At 43.3% G+C, this 14,948-nt stretch overlaps 1 protein-coding gene across 1 annotated transcript in view; it reads right to left on the bottom strand.

Annotated features, from left to right (window-relative positions):
- Positions 1 to 8,178, bottom strand: part of MPP2 (MAGUK p55 scaffold protein 2) — a 67,100-nt gene extending 58,922 nt beyond the window's left edge. Inside the window, exons 1-2 of the mRNA XM_054992218.1 lie at positions 8,104 to 8,178; positions 1,234 to 1,330 (exon numbers count right to left, since the gene is read on the bottom strand). Coding sequence (XP_054848193.1) covers positions 1,234 to 1,264 — 31 coding nt within the window. The 5' untranslated portion in view covers positions 1,265 to 1,330; positions 8,104 to 8,178. The remainder of the gene's footprint in view (positions 1 to 1,233; positions 1,331 to 8,103) is intronic.
- Positions 8,179 to 14,948: the final 6,770 nt, after the last annotated feature.

Here is a 14,948-nt window from a genome sequence, read left to right on the forward strand (position 1 = left end):
CAGGGGGCTATTACTCAGTTGGGCTCTTGCAAGAGACTGGGTGTGTGTGTGTGATATTTTAACCTAAACCTAGAATACTAAGACGAAGCTTGAATAAGGAACTAGGAACTGCGAATAAGAAACTGGGAACCAACTCCAGCTTCGTTAAAGGAAGAGGTTCCAGTTTCACTTTGCTACTGTTGGGGATCTCAAGGGGCTTTTATCTTCAAGTTGTCTGTGGTCTGCTTTCCTTCCAAGCAGGGTAGCAGGAGTTAATTTCCATCTGCTGGGAGCAGGAAGAAGTTTCCCAGCACCATGTTTAGAAGGTAGAATCAAGCATGTTGGAATCCAGAACCATTTTATTATTATCTAAAGACCCGAAAAGCACTGTTTACACAAATTAGCAGCTTACAGGAACAGAGAGAAAATGCAAGTGTTTTGTGGAATATGGGTTAATTTTCTGGAAATGTATGTGCAGCTATTCTCTTTTGGCAATGATTCTATCAAAAAAAGTCACAAACAGTGAAAAGCTGAGAACATAAGAACATCCCTGCCAGATCAGACCCAATAGTCCATTGTCCAATAACCTGTTTTACACAGTAGCCGGACACATGCTCTGGAAGGCCTCCCCACCAGCCTGTAACCAGAGATACAATTCCTCTGAACATGAAATTCCATTTCATCACTGTGACTTAATAGACGTTGATAAACTTATCCTCAATGAAACTGTCTAACTTGCTTTTAAAGTCACATATGATCATGACCATCACGTTATCCCTGTAGCAGGGAGTTCCATGATTAATTTATGCACTGTGTGACTTTTATCTGCCTAGAATATCCTGCTAGAGTTGCCAACTCCAAGTTGAGAAATTCCTGGAGATTTGAGGGTGGAGCCTGGGGAAGGTAGGGGTTGGGGAGGGACCCCAGCAAGATATGTCACAGAGTCCACCCTCCAAAAGGAGCCATTTTCTCCAGAGCAACTAGTCTCTGTTGTCTGGAGATCAGTTGTAATTTGGGAGATCTCCAGGCCTCACCTGAAAGCTGGCAACTCTTATCTCCTGCCCACCCACCTCATTGGCTGCCCCAGAGTGTTATGAAACCCTTATAGCATTTTAGAAGAAATTCCAGGAAAACCACATCTTGAATATTTAAGGAGTAGAGCAAGGCGGGTCTTTCTTTTTTTACTATTATGTATAAAATCTGTAATTTAAAAAAATCCTAAAATGAAGCATTGCGATAGGAGCACGCTGTTACCTGTCTCGGAGTTGGTAGAAGCAACAGGCATTTCAGCGGCTGGGGAATGTTTGGCTCTGGAATGATCAGGCTTACGTTTTTCCAGTTCTTGAAGATGCTGTGGAGAGAGGAGAAATTGAACAACCTGCGCTGGAAAGATGGTCTAAAGAAGTTTTCCCTGCACCAGAAAGCCTTTGTGATACTTGCATAGTTTTGTCTTGCATAGAGTTTGAGTCACTGTTTATTTAAAAAGAAAAGGAAAAAGCAAAGCCTGGGTATTTGTAGCTCCTTAAAGACCAACTAATATTAGGTTAGCAGTAACAGCTGTCATAGACTCTAGTCTCCTTTATCACACACGGAATCAAATGAAACAACTGCAAGCATATAAAGGCACAGTGTGAATGTTAAAAAGAAAATGGGGGAGGGAGAGCTCTGCATCCAAAGTGACACCATAATTTCTTCCCTTCGCTTTTGTAGTGAGAGAGGAACCCATCACCCCTGTTCAGGCAACAGCTTTGCTCGTATGTAAAAAACAAACTTTGCTTTGCTGCAAGAACCAGTCCTCGAGTTTGTGCACAACTGGGATACTGAATTTTTCTGCATGCCCGAACAACTGCAGTTTGTTGCGACATCTGCCGTCACAATGGATTAAAACTCTGGTTTGCGCTCTTGCCTACAAGACTGGGTTTTTCAGCCTGATTTGGAATCCTGGCTTGTAAGCACAAAAGCAAGCAGAGTCTGTAGTTTCATCTAATTAGGACATCGCAACAAACTGCAATTGCTCAGAGCCTGGGAAGAAAGATACAATATCTAAGCCACGCAGAAGAAGAGGGACAGTATAAGCCCAAAGACTTGGGAAGCTCATTCTAATAAAGAGCAAGCTATGAATTGTTCACTATATTTGAAGCCTCCCCATGACATATCCCATAACATCTTTTGATCAGCTCTTGTTTTCTGCTGTGGGTTAAGTTGTATGTGCATACACTGTCAAGATGCAGCTGACTTATGGTAACTCTTGTTAGGGTTTTCAAGGCAAGAGATGTCCAGAGGTGGTTTTGCCAATGCCTGCCTCTGCATAGCGATTCTGGTTTTCCTTGGCGGTCTCCCATCCAAATTCTGACCAAGGCCAACCTTGAGAAGTAACAGATCTGATGAGACTGGGCTAGCCTGGGCCATCCAGGTCAGGAAGGGCTAAGCTTTGCCTCTCCCAGACCTTGCTCTTCATTAATATACGTGTGTGGTGCTAATGCCACTGTGGATTTTTGGCTTTCCCTCATTGTTTCAGGTAGGCATTGGGACATTTTTAAATGTTTTGGGGCTGCTAGCTGAGTTTAGGGGTGCATATCGCAGGGTTTCTTTCTACTCAACTATCCACATCATCTGAAACAAAACAATAAAATTCAAAGACTGAAGTGAACATTCCAAGGCTGCCACCTACTTTAACACTAATCAATACTGGTCCTCTTGACATTGGTGCCCAGTTCAATTTGATGATGCTTGTACATTTCAATTATTCTTAAAATTAAAAACGGTATAGAAAACCTATTTCTTACGCACGTCACAAATAAATACAAATTTATCAATCCTCGTGTGAAAAATTACCACTTTATATGGGGGAGATAAATTGTGCACAAATCAGGGGTCAGTATCATGAAGTAGACTAGAAATGCAATTTTTAAAAAAGAATTGAGCAAGCAGAGGGAAGGATGTCAAAGACAAGCCATGCCAGGGGCACCTTTCCCATTTCTGCCAGGGTAAACAAATACAGTGGAAATCAAACAATATTCTCATGTGAGAATCAGCCTTTAATCACAACCAGGTTTGGTGGATTGTGCCCCTAAAACCTGGTCTTGGCACTGCCAGGACAGAAGCCACGGTTCATGTCTCGGGTTCAATTTCTCTCTCTCTCTCTCTCTCCCCCTCTCCCCTGTGGCCTTTTCTTCCCTTTTCTTATTATTGGGGTCATTCCTCTTTGTCTTTGTTTGCATTGGAACTATTCCTCACATTCTTTCCATACAGGGCTGGCTTTTTGTTACAGCTTCCCCCTTTTCTTTCTTTCTGAAACCCAAACTGAAGACATCACATTCAAGCACAAAAATAGCTTAAGGGGAGGGAAGGATGATTGTTTTTCAAGTGCCAGGCAGCTGCGTGTGCTTGCCAATACAGAGCGAGGTTGGTGAAATGCTGAAAGTCAAATTTTTATTTTTTAAAAATTATCAGTCCTGGCAACCATTGGGGAGGAAGTAATTTTACACACAGTTCCATGGAAGAGAGTATAGACTCACATTACAGTCTATTGTAAACTACCTGCAGCACAGAATATACCAGAGTCACAGACCTGAATGAATGAAACCCAGGTTCAAACCCTGTTTTTTCATCAAGCTCACCTTACAGTGCCAGCAGAGTTAGAGATAACCTGAAATCTTTTGCTACTGGCACAAGACAACTATTGACTAATTGCTATTGCCAGCGACGTACAATTAGAAGTCTTTCTTCCTAAATATTACGTACAAGGCAAATGCCATGATCGGTCACCCTCCACTATTAATTCGGCCTTCACCAACAGTTCATGAGAGAAATCTCAACTAGGTCTGCTGACATGGGAAGGAAATAATCAATCACAGAGCCAACCGACATGCCCCCAGCAACTGCTCCATCAATAAAAGAGCAGTCAACAACACGCTGGAGATCGAGAAGGCTCCTAGCGGGACATTTCAGCACATCCTTTTTCACTGAAAGAAGAGAAAGAGAAGGATATGTCACTGGGGACCATATCAAGTGAATTCATACTACGGTATTCCCCATTAATATATATGAGTTTGTAAATGAAGAAAGAAGTCGAGAATAGATTAACTTGAAATGTGATATTGGAGGAGAGTTTTATGGATACCATGGATGGCCAAAAAGACAAATAAGTGGGTTCAAGATCAAATCAAGCCTGAATTCGCCTTAGAAGCTAAAATGACTAATGGAGCCTATTGTACTTTGGTCACATCATGAGGAGACAAGACTCTCTGGAAAAGACAATAATGCTAAGAAAGGCGAAAGGCAGTAGGAACAAAGGAAGACCCAAAATGAGATGGCTTGACTCAATAAACGCCACAGCCACCAGTTTGAAAGAGCAAGAGCCTGAGCAAGGCTGTTAATGAAAGAACATCCCCGTGGTCTTTCATTCATAGGTTCATCATGAGCTGGAAGCAACTTGACAGCACATAAAGTACACACTTAATTGATAAAGACTGTGTAAAGGGTTGTGTGGTGCAGTAGGGTCAAGAGCAAAGATGAGTTCTTGAAGGGGGTGGTTCAGAACGTTTTCCCCAATGAGAAATCTTCATTCATTCTGGAATGGACATTGATGTTAAGAAGAAATTGCCAGCATGCAGCAGAAAGAATAGTTAGCAATGGCCCCAAAGCTTCATCCTTGTAGATCTCAGTGTTTCCAATGCCAAGAAGGCAGAGAGCTGCAGAAATCTGCTGTGTCCTCACTTCCCCCAAGTTCATACTGTAAGCAGGTTTGGGGTAACTCCATGGCTCCGCTGTGGAAAGCCAGAATGTTGGCAGAAGTGTGATGATGTCTCACACAGAAGCCAAAATACAAACCACTGTGAATTGAAGGGGACCACAGAGCAAGAAGTTTGGGGAGGAGCAACCAAAGTAAAAGTTCAATGGCTACTCTTACTTTTTTCTTGCTCCACTTCATCTGCCACTTTTGCTACCCCACCCACTCACTTCGGAGCAATCCTGTTGGAACTTCTTCACGGCACATTCCACATTTCACCATCCTGACTACAGCGGTACCATTGGCAGAACTGACTGCCTCACTGCTCACTCCTGCCTCCAGATCATTGATGAGCATGTCCAGAAACACCAAATGCAATACAAATTCAGCCAGGAAGGCCCACCATTGCACTTTCCCCACCTTTGTGAAAACGTTTCAGGTATTCCTGCCCTCTTTTATATGTTCCTTAACAAGTTGCAAATATACACTTTAGGATGGGCCCTCTTGGAAGCTTTGGATTTTGCCAAAAGTTTTCTTGACACCAACGTGTGCCAATCACATGGTTTACCAGAGAAGTTAACACAAGCTGTCAGTGGACAGAAGGTATTGTTAAGAGAGATAACTAGGCCAGTTGTTTGTGCCATGCACATCTGGGCAGAACAATTGAATGAGGCTATTAACTGCCTGTAGGGGAGAATAAGACTGCAAAGATAACCAGAGTGGGTACATTAGCCTGTGTGCATGCACAGATTATTGTCTTAGGAAAGCATCAACTGCATCCTAAAACAGCTCTCTTGCTTCTCAAGCTCAAGCCAGCAGATAAGATCCTGTCTCCTCTCCTCTACCCTTTAACCAGCAGCACCACAGGCTCAACCCTTCCTAACACATCCATTCAAACTTGCCACTCTGATTTCTGGATTTGTTCCATTACAGATAGACTATGCCACTGAAACTGGTCTGTGCTGCCAGCCAGCCTAAGAGCTTGCCAGTGCCACTACATTTCTCATTATGTAATACTCGACTATAGTCAGTCATCCCAAAGCTCAATATCTCTGGCTTTCTACTTCACAAAAAAACAAACAGATGTCCAGGGTTCTCAATTCCCCACTTTTTTTAGAACTGCAGAAATGTACCATTCTGAGGATAAGCCCCAATATAACTGAAATGAAATCTGATGCAAATTCAAAATTCTGGATTTGACATTTTGAAAGGAATGGTTTTTTTTTAAAAAAAAGCATAAATATTCCTCAGGAAGTATAATCTAACTAAATACACATACACCCCAATCCCTTAATTCAACTGACACCCATATTTGGGGACAAATGAAATTTGGAATATAATTTTCAATCTGCAATCATTTCCTCCCTCTCTACATTTATTTCAAAAGCAGAATACAGCAACACATGGCTAGACACACTGCATTTTATATATATATAACACAAAGCTATACAAACTGTTCTTAATAAGCACAAATGAAAAAAGAGAGGCTCTAGGTTCACATCTTCTGGGATTTTTGCCAATATTGCTCAGAAGCAAGAAAAAGGCATTCTGGACATACTCCAAAAAAAAAAAGTACTAATATAAAACAGCTTCAGGGGTAAGTCAGATGCTATAAAGGTCAATCTTTTCTGACAGGCAGCAGCTTTCAGGGTCTCAGGCAACAGTCTTTCACATCACCCACTATCCAACCCTTTTCACTGGAGATACTGGAGGATTGAACCTGGGACCTTCGGCATGCACAAAGCAGAGATTTTACCACTGAGCCACAGCCCCCTCCTTCTCATCAGAGTGGAACACAGAAATAATACCAGCAATAAGAAATATTTTGGAACTATTTCCTGGTGAGCTTTGATGTTGCTGTAATCAATTTCCTCAAATTACAGCATGTGCGTAATCTATGTTGATCAAACAAATAGAAGCCAAGGCTCCGGTGCCTTTTCAAGAAGGGATTTCAGCAATAAGAATTAATTCAAAGTACATGTACCCTTATCCTTCTTAAAATATCCACTCCCCTTAAGGTTGGGGTTGTATGAGGATCATGCAGAACAGACTTCACCAGAAATGCAAAGGGGACAAATCTATTTGCTTTGCTGCAGTGGAGATCCTCTTGCCATTGCCTCACACTTTGGTCCAAGGCAGCCACGGTTTAAAAAAAAAACAAGCCTTGGTTCAGATTAAATTAAACTGGAACAGAGGGGGCTGCCCTTTATATTAAAAGCATCACAGACTCATTAAAAAAAACATACCCCTGATTTCAGACATGGTAACTGAAAAAAATGTTTGCAAATGTTATCTCTTAGCCCATGCAGAGATAGAGGCTGACTGTTAAGATGGCATTTAATATCTCTAGTTTAAAACTGCATGGGTTTTTTCTTCTTCAAACAAATGCCCCCAAAGCATGGAAAATCGCTACACCACTCACCCCCCCCCCCCGCCCCTTTCACTGCCATGCTCCCAAAATTGGACAATAAAATTGTGTCATTCAAAGCAGGAGGTGTGGGTTGTCTGTTAAGAGGCTGTGAAATAAAATGGAGAGCTGTGGGACTTTGGTCACCCAAGGCAAGAACCAACCATTTTGTCCTGGATTAAGGAAGGATAGGATAGCTTGCAACAGGAAGCATCGCTGAAAATATACGAGACTTCTGAACCTCATACGGTGCCCGTATTTCCCCCCACCAAACTCCAGGAAAGTGCCCTTTTTTTCAAATAGGGTTGGGGGGTAAGTAGGAAGCAAAAACTGTAACACATTTTGATGCTCTGGATGACATTTTCTGCTCTATCTTTCCCAGCCCTATTACGTGCTTCAGTTTTTGATTCCGACTTATCCTATGTGGGGAATGGGGCAAGAAATTCCCTGAACAGCTACCCACATCATCCTTAGCAGGTTACAGCAACAGGGGAGGAGGAGTGACAGCGGCTACACGTGTACCCCCAAACTATTCTCTCCAGTAACAGGGATATAAGCAACAATGAAGAGGAAACACGGGAGTCCATTTCCACCCAGAACAGAAAAAGGGGAGAGAAGAGAAATAAAGGAACCCAATCCAATATATTGTCGAAGGAACCCAATCCAGTTCATAGAGGAGAGCAAAACATTTACGCTTTTCCTTAAAGAAAGCTCTTCAGCTCAGGGAATCGCCAGCTTACCATAGCTGGCGATGAAATTAACCATATCCGGGGGAGGTCAGGGGTGAAATTGACAAGACTTTGAAAAGGGCAGGCTAAGCAAAGGAGGGGAGGGAGGAGGCGCGGACATCAGAGCAGCGAGTCTTACAGCCATGGAAATTGGCAGGTCCATTCTCAAAATAAGGAGAAAGGGGGTGGGGCTGCGTTGCCCACCCAAAAAGCATGAATCAAAGTGGAGGGAGAGAGCAATGCAACAAGCCACTCACCTGCTTCAGCGCAGGAGGGATGGAGAGCAGCGTGGCGCTGGGGAAGGCAGAGGTCCCGAGCGCTGGCCGCCGAGATTCTCAGGGTATAGAGCGAGGCGAGGCTTGGCAGCGATTCGGCTCCCTTCTCGGTTCAGCCTCTGGGGGCCTTAAAAGGGCAACGCTTCCCGAAATGTGGGGCCCACCAGCGCACCTGCTTGCTTGTTCAACAAGCTTTGCTCTGCTTAAGCCAGCCCCAAAAGATATCTGATTGGAGTTTGGCGTGGGCTAACAAGCCGAGACTCGGGCTTAGCCCCGGAGCTAGACCCAAAGCTTGGAGTATGAAAATAATGGTGTTGCCTTAACCAGATTAAGATACACGTTAGCCCAGCAGTTGTAGGTCACGAGTTCAGGAAGGAAGAAATGGGATGGAGTGAGATGGAAGAAGAGGCTCTGGGAAGGGTGATGGCACATTTGGGTTTCCCTCTGAGTAATGTGTATCGTGTCTATAAAACATAGCTCAATGAATACTGAAAATTAAAAATTAGTTTGTTAAGTGTCAACTGAATCTGACATGCTTGGTTTTTATAACGGCGAGGGAGGAAACAGTCAGGTGTTTCCTTGCAAGTGGGACTAAAATAGTTTAGAGGTGGGTCCTACTTCGAAAAGTTTGAGAATTTAGCTGAGGAATTTAATGGACTGTATTGACATATAACTTGAACAGCTCTGAAGGGAAGAAAAATACACCTTTGATTTTATATTGTGCATGCAATCTTAAAAGAGCTATTCTTTGTTTTGTGAGGAGAGGAATGTCTCTTCTAAGATATTACTTCTCATCTTGTGATCTGCAACTTTAAAAAATCCAGTTTTTAAACAATCTGATGCCCTTCAGTCCATTTAGTTTTTACAGTAAATATTTTATCTGGTTTTTCTCCCTATGGTGGCTCAAACATACAATTTAAACAAACAACGCAATACACCAACAACCTGGCTCACAGCTGCAGGTTAACCACATCCAAACTTAAGTACCTACTAGAAAAAAGGGACCGAAGGTCAGCTCTAATCTGCAGCTGACTGAAGTACTCCCAACCAACTTCCCTTCCCCTGCTAACTCTACTAATCAGTTAAACGATGCAGCTGTACAGGACTGTGTGCCTTTCCCTCACAATTACATAACAGCAGCCTGCCCACTGCCAGGGGGCAGGGAATCTGGGGTAAAGGGATTAACAGGAACATGGCTTTCTGGTATGGCTGCCATCTTTTTGTAAAGGCAGGATTACTATTTTTTAAGCAGATGTATGATAGGCAGAAATTCAACAGGGTAGGGCTCATGTCACCTGTTGAATATTTGCCTGCCAACTGTTAAAGGCCAAATCCACACTTACCAGCATAGCGCTGAACAGTCGGAATGATAATGTCTTCCTGGTGCATTTTATGATGTCATTGTGCCACGATGCTGACGCCAGAAAAAGCACCAGGAAGACGCTATCATTCTAACTGTTTAGTGCTATGCTGGTAAGTGTGGATTCAGCCAAAGACTCAGCAGGAGCCCTGCTGGTGAACGACAATTAGAAACTCTTTTAAGTGCATTATAGTAATCTATCAAATGGCTGGCATATCAGCTAGAGCTGATAAAAGGACCCACTTTTAATGGAGGAAGCCTGAGCAACTGTAGGCCAAGATCCAGCAGCATATTCAAGCGAAGAACCTTCGCCTTCAGAGGTAGCAAAACCCCTTCCAGGCCAGACTGACTCTTCAGTTCTAGAGCTAGTTTTCCAACAACCAGCAGCAAGTAAGCCTCTCTATCCCAAAATGTCATTTCTCATTTCAAAGGAGATCTCCCTTTGAAACAGGAAATACTATTGTTCTGTTTTATAGTTTCAGCAAGACTAGTATTTACAAAATATTGGAAATATTCGGAATTACCTAAATTATATGTCTGTTATGGGACTATTCAGCTCTAATGAGTAAACTTACATCATGTATTCAGGTTACTGAAGGAGAGTAAGAACAGCAAGTACAGAATTTGTTCCAGCATGGCCTGGCACTGGCAGGTGACTGGCTACAGAGGGCACCAGAGGGTGTGGTTCACCCTCCCTTGCTTTCCATAGCCCTGATTGGTCACCAGGGTGGCATGCTCTGATTGGATGTTATAAACTGTCATTTAAAATCAAACAGCTTCCGTCTATAAGAAATGGTTGTTTTATAGACTAGTCTTTAATTTGGTTTTCTAACCACTCCACTGTTTTTGTTTCCTACCGAATAAGGACAAAACTTGCACGCTAGTGATCTTCCCTCTCCAAATTCAGGCTGAAGTGTAAAATTATCTCTCTTTGGAAACAAAGAAGAGTCTTGCTTACAAACTGGCTTCTTATGACATATGAGGCTGAATGAGAATACACTGCAGGTGGAAGAGTACTTTTTTTAAAAAAAAGTTCCTACAGATTACAAATTTCCTACAACTTTATCCTGCACTCCTCCTTCCACCATCAGTCTACATTTCTACATTATTTTTCCGCTTGCAGTATGTCAGATCTAACACTTCCAAAGAAAAATTCTGCAGACAATGTTATGGCAGGACAAGGGTTCCCCAAGACACCAGTGGAACAATGAAAGAAGCAAAGAGACATCACTTTTCTATCTGGTGTTTATGGCCATGTAGTGTTGTCCTGGTCTCAGCCACTGAGAGCGGGACCACAAGTAACGCCCAACACAGGTTGGACACTAGTCAGCTTCCCTCAAGTTTTGATAGGAAATGTAGGCATCCTGGTCTTGCAGCTTGACTCTCTGACTGCTGTCCAATGGACTTTTCAACTGTCACTTGTCCAACATTCTGCCAAGCTGCCTACATTTCCCATCAAAACTTGAGGGAAGCTGGCAAGTGTCCAACCTGTGTCAGGCGTCACTTGTGGTCCCGCTCTGAGTAAAGACATAGCCAGCCAATGGAGAGGTCTGTTAGATGCTATTAACAGGAGAGTGTTCCATCTTCCCTCCTGCTCTCTTTCAAGTCCTCTCTACCAATCAAAGGATCATTCCAATCCTTGTATAAAGGGTGGGGCCATCAACCCCCAGGTTCGGTTTTAATGCCAAGATACAGCCACCCCAAATGTGAACTCAAATTGAAGGGATGAATTCCTCTCTGCACATGGAGGATGCCATACCCCCTCAATTGGGCAAGCACAGGCAACTTCAGCGGATTATATGATTTTCATAAATGCTTGTTTCTTGACCCATTTCATTTTGCAAATTAAGCAGGAGACTGCAAATCCAGGTTTGCTGCATTAATCTTGTGCCAATAATCCCATTTATCTGCCTGATTCAACAAGCAGAGCAGGAGAAATACCAGGATGTCCTCAGTATGTCTGGATGGCCAAATTCTCACCCAGATCTCTGAGAAGGAGAGAGGGAGAGATTAAAGACAACCTCTTGCCCTTCAACCTATATTCACCAAACCAGTATATTCCATCAAGGCACACAAAACAGCCATTCAGACCTTGCAGAGAACTTGCCATGCCAGCAAAGGAACTTGGTTCTCCAGTGGTGAATTTCCAGTTGGAGAGATGTCCGAGGCCAAGCTACATAGGAGAATCTTTGTGATGGCAGACCCACTCCTTACAATCCCACAAAAGTGTGTACTGATCCTGCCTGGCCAAGCAATAAGGAACAGCAATCTGCGCATGTGCAGAGACTGATTTCCAATTGTAATTTCATAACTTTCAGTCCTGTCTTGACTCAAATTTATGCCAATTCATAACTTATTTTTCTGCCCAGGTTCAAAAGACTTGAAATGAAATCTGATTTTCAAGAGAAATTAAAGACTAGCCATTTCTTATAGACTGAAGCTGTTTGATTTTAAATGACAGTTTATAACATCCAATCAGAGCATGCCACCCTGGTGACCAATCAGGGCTATGGAAAGCCAGGGAGGGTGAACCACACCCTCTGGTGCCCTAGTCAGTCACCTGCCAGGCCGTGCTGGAACAAATTCTGTACTTGCTGTTCCTACCAAACCCCGAATTTTGGGGGAAATAACCCAGGGGTAAATTCTCTTGCATCATCCCCATTTAAACTTATGCTGAGTTGCTGGTGATTGGTCCAGTTTCATCAAGTAAGCTTTATGTTATGAATGGGAGTATAAACCATAAAGGTCCTCTCTTCCCTAGTCCAACACACTATACCACACTGGTCCTTAGACACCTTTTCAGTGTTTTTTATTTGTTTACACACTTTAAAAAGTAAAATCAAGGGAAGCAGACACATATACCAGGATATTTATCATTCCAAATTCTGTGGTCCTCCATTAGTAGCCTTCCTAGACATAAGATAAGCACTTCTGATAGCCACTTGTGTGCAGTTTGGTTGCCTTTACCTTTAATCCAAAGGCACCGAGGAACACTTGTTATTCCAACTTGCCCAGGAAGAGGCTGAAACTATAGTGTATATAATTCTGGGTATATCTTCAGATATAGTTTAAAGGAGCTTACAAATATCTGATGTCTGCCAATCAGTTAGGAGACAGCTCTGGATTCCCCCTTCCCAACAGCCAGCCTGCCAGTCAGTAGGAAAGTGGAGCTACAATTTTGTCAGCGGGGGTATGTGATGATCAAAGGCTGACAGCTGATGGGGTAGAGCAGAAGTACTGGTGCTGAATGCTGTTGGTTGGTAAATGCCCTTGAGACCACCCCAACAGTGGAGGAAACAGGTGTGACCTTCTAAGGTGCTGAGACAGTTGCCAGAGCAACAGAGACGAAGCTAGGCAAGATAGTCTTGTGAGGGTACTGAGCAGAGGAAAGGGCTATGGTGAGATCAGGTTAAGCAGATCTCCTGCTTTGCGGGAGACATCCCGCCCTGGCTCTCGCTGCTCCTCACTGGAGCAGTAGGACTCAAATGGGGGGGGGGGGGAATCAGCAAAGTGCTGAGGCCATCACGCCACTATGTTAGAAGAATGCTCTAGGATTCATCTGAAACTCTATACCAAAGAGGTGATGTCACTTCTGGGTTTGCACTGGAAGTGACATCAAAGAGTTGGCCTGATGCCATCGATTGTGACTCCATCTCAACCCCTGTGCATCTTGGGTTGCCACTTGCCAGCACTGTGCTAACAACTCTAGGTGAGATATATAAACCCTCACACCTCAGGGCCAAGGGTGGCTTCCAGGTCAGCTCCAACTGCACCCAGAGATGGGTATGTCAAGCAACTGAGTCACAACAACTTAAGTTCCAAACCAAGTTTATTTTATAACTTGCACAGGCAAAACAATTGCTGCATCATCAGTAACATAGGCCAGGACCAGGCCCAGTTTCCCTCTGACTACCTGTTTCATGGCCGTCAGTCATACTACATCTCCCAGCAAACAATGCTTCCATCTCAGTAGTTTAATATACCTCACACCAAGACAGGGCTTTTGCAGTGGTTGGGACTTGCCTTTGGAATGCCCTCCCACCAGGCCATAATATTCCATTTACCTAGGTTTTTAATTGAAGGTTTCAATCTTTTAAAGCTGTTTTTAACGGTCTGTTTCCAGCCTCGGGGCTGTTTTATGGATATCCTTTTCTGCAATTGAATCCTGTTTTAGGCTGCTTTTTATGCCCCTGGTTTGTTTCACAGCTTGTTCTGTGGCTTGGTTTAAGATTGATGAGTTTTATTTATTTTTGAAATTATTTTTGTGTTGTTTTTGCTTTGAGTGCAGCCTCAAGCAGGTCTCGGGAGAGGCGGAATATGAATCTTCTAAGCAAATAAATGCATAATGCAGGATAACTCCTTTTACCTTTTGCTTTGTTTTCTGCCATGATGAAGTCATACATTTTCTTAATAAACTCAGACATTTCCTCTGGGGAAGCATCCTTGCAGTTGAGGGCAAAGAGAGAAGTCCATTGCAGACCGATCATCTTTTGCGGGGGGATGAACTGTGAGAGGAAAATATGAATGTGGCCATTTTCCATTTTTGCACAAGATTTTACACTTCACCCACTGGCCCATATCCACTTGTATACCATACATTTATGATACGGTATTTACGTGCCATCTGTACAATGCTGATAGGAAAATAATGTTAAAATTTACATAAATGTCAGGGGAGTGTTGGACTCCAGCAGTGGGGAAGGGAGAAAGTGCTTCTGTGTAACAATCAGATGTGAGTTGCAGGTTCTGTTTAATTACCAGAGATGTGGTGACCAGGACAAGGACCATGGTGCACAAGGAGAAGAAGCTTGGTGTCTGGAGTCCCCCCCCCCCCGCGACCCAGCATCCACACAACACCATCCCCTAATAGTCCACTTCCCAGGTTTCTTTTTGCTTTGCTCAAGTCTTTCCCAAACCTAATTTGATACAATCTCTGGAGAAAGAATGCAGTTAAAGCATACTGTGCGGTAAGAAGGTGTGAAGTTTTACAGGTCCCTCCAACATCAGCACCATTTTCCTCATCTCCCTGTGGCTGCCATTTCCCTTCTTTCCATGCTGCTGGAGGGCTTTTGGGTAGACTTTAAAATCATAACTGCTTTACCGCTATAGCATTATAATGTTGTAATGACAGAGTAATTACCAGTAAAGCAACTATAGCTATAACACTTTAACAATATAGCAATTATTTACTTTTTTAAAAAAAGCCCCCCAAAAGCTCTCTGATGTGGTTGGAGAATGGCAGCTACAGGGGCCTGAGTCAAGGAGCGCAGGGGAAACGGCCATGGGGATACTCCATGCTCCACTAATGCTGCAAATGCTTCTGCATTCACACCAGCAAGCAGAGCTATACAGAGGAACGTTGCAATGTAGAAGCAACCTTTCAAGAAAATACATTACTCAGCAAATGATATGTGTGCTTAGAGAGAGACGCTGATGAGGAGAGATCAGTTTTGCCTTCAGGCAGCAA

Source organism: Eublepharis macularius, chromosome 12, assembly GCF_028583425.1.
Source record: "Eublepharis macularius isolate TG4126 chromosome 12, MPM_Emac_v1.0, whole genome shotgun sequence".
Taxonomy (NCBI): domain Eukaryota; kingdom Metazoa; phylum Chordata; class Lepidosauria; order Squamata; family Eublepharidae; genus Eublepharis; species Eublepharis macularius.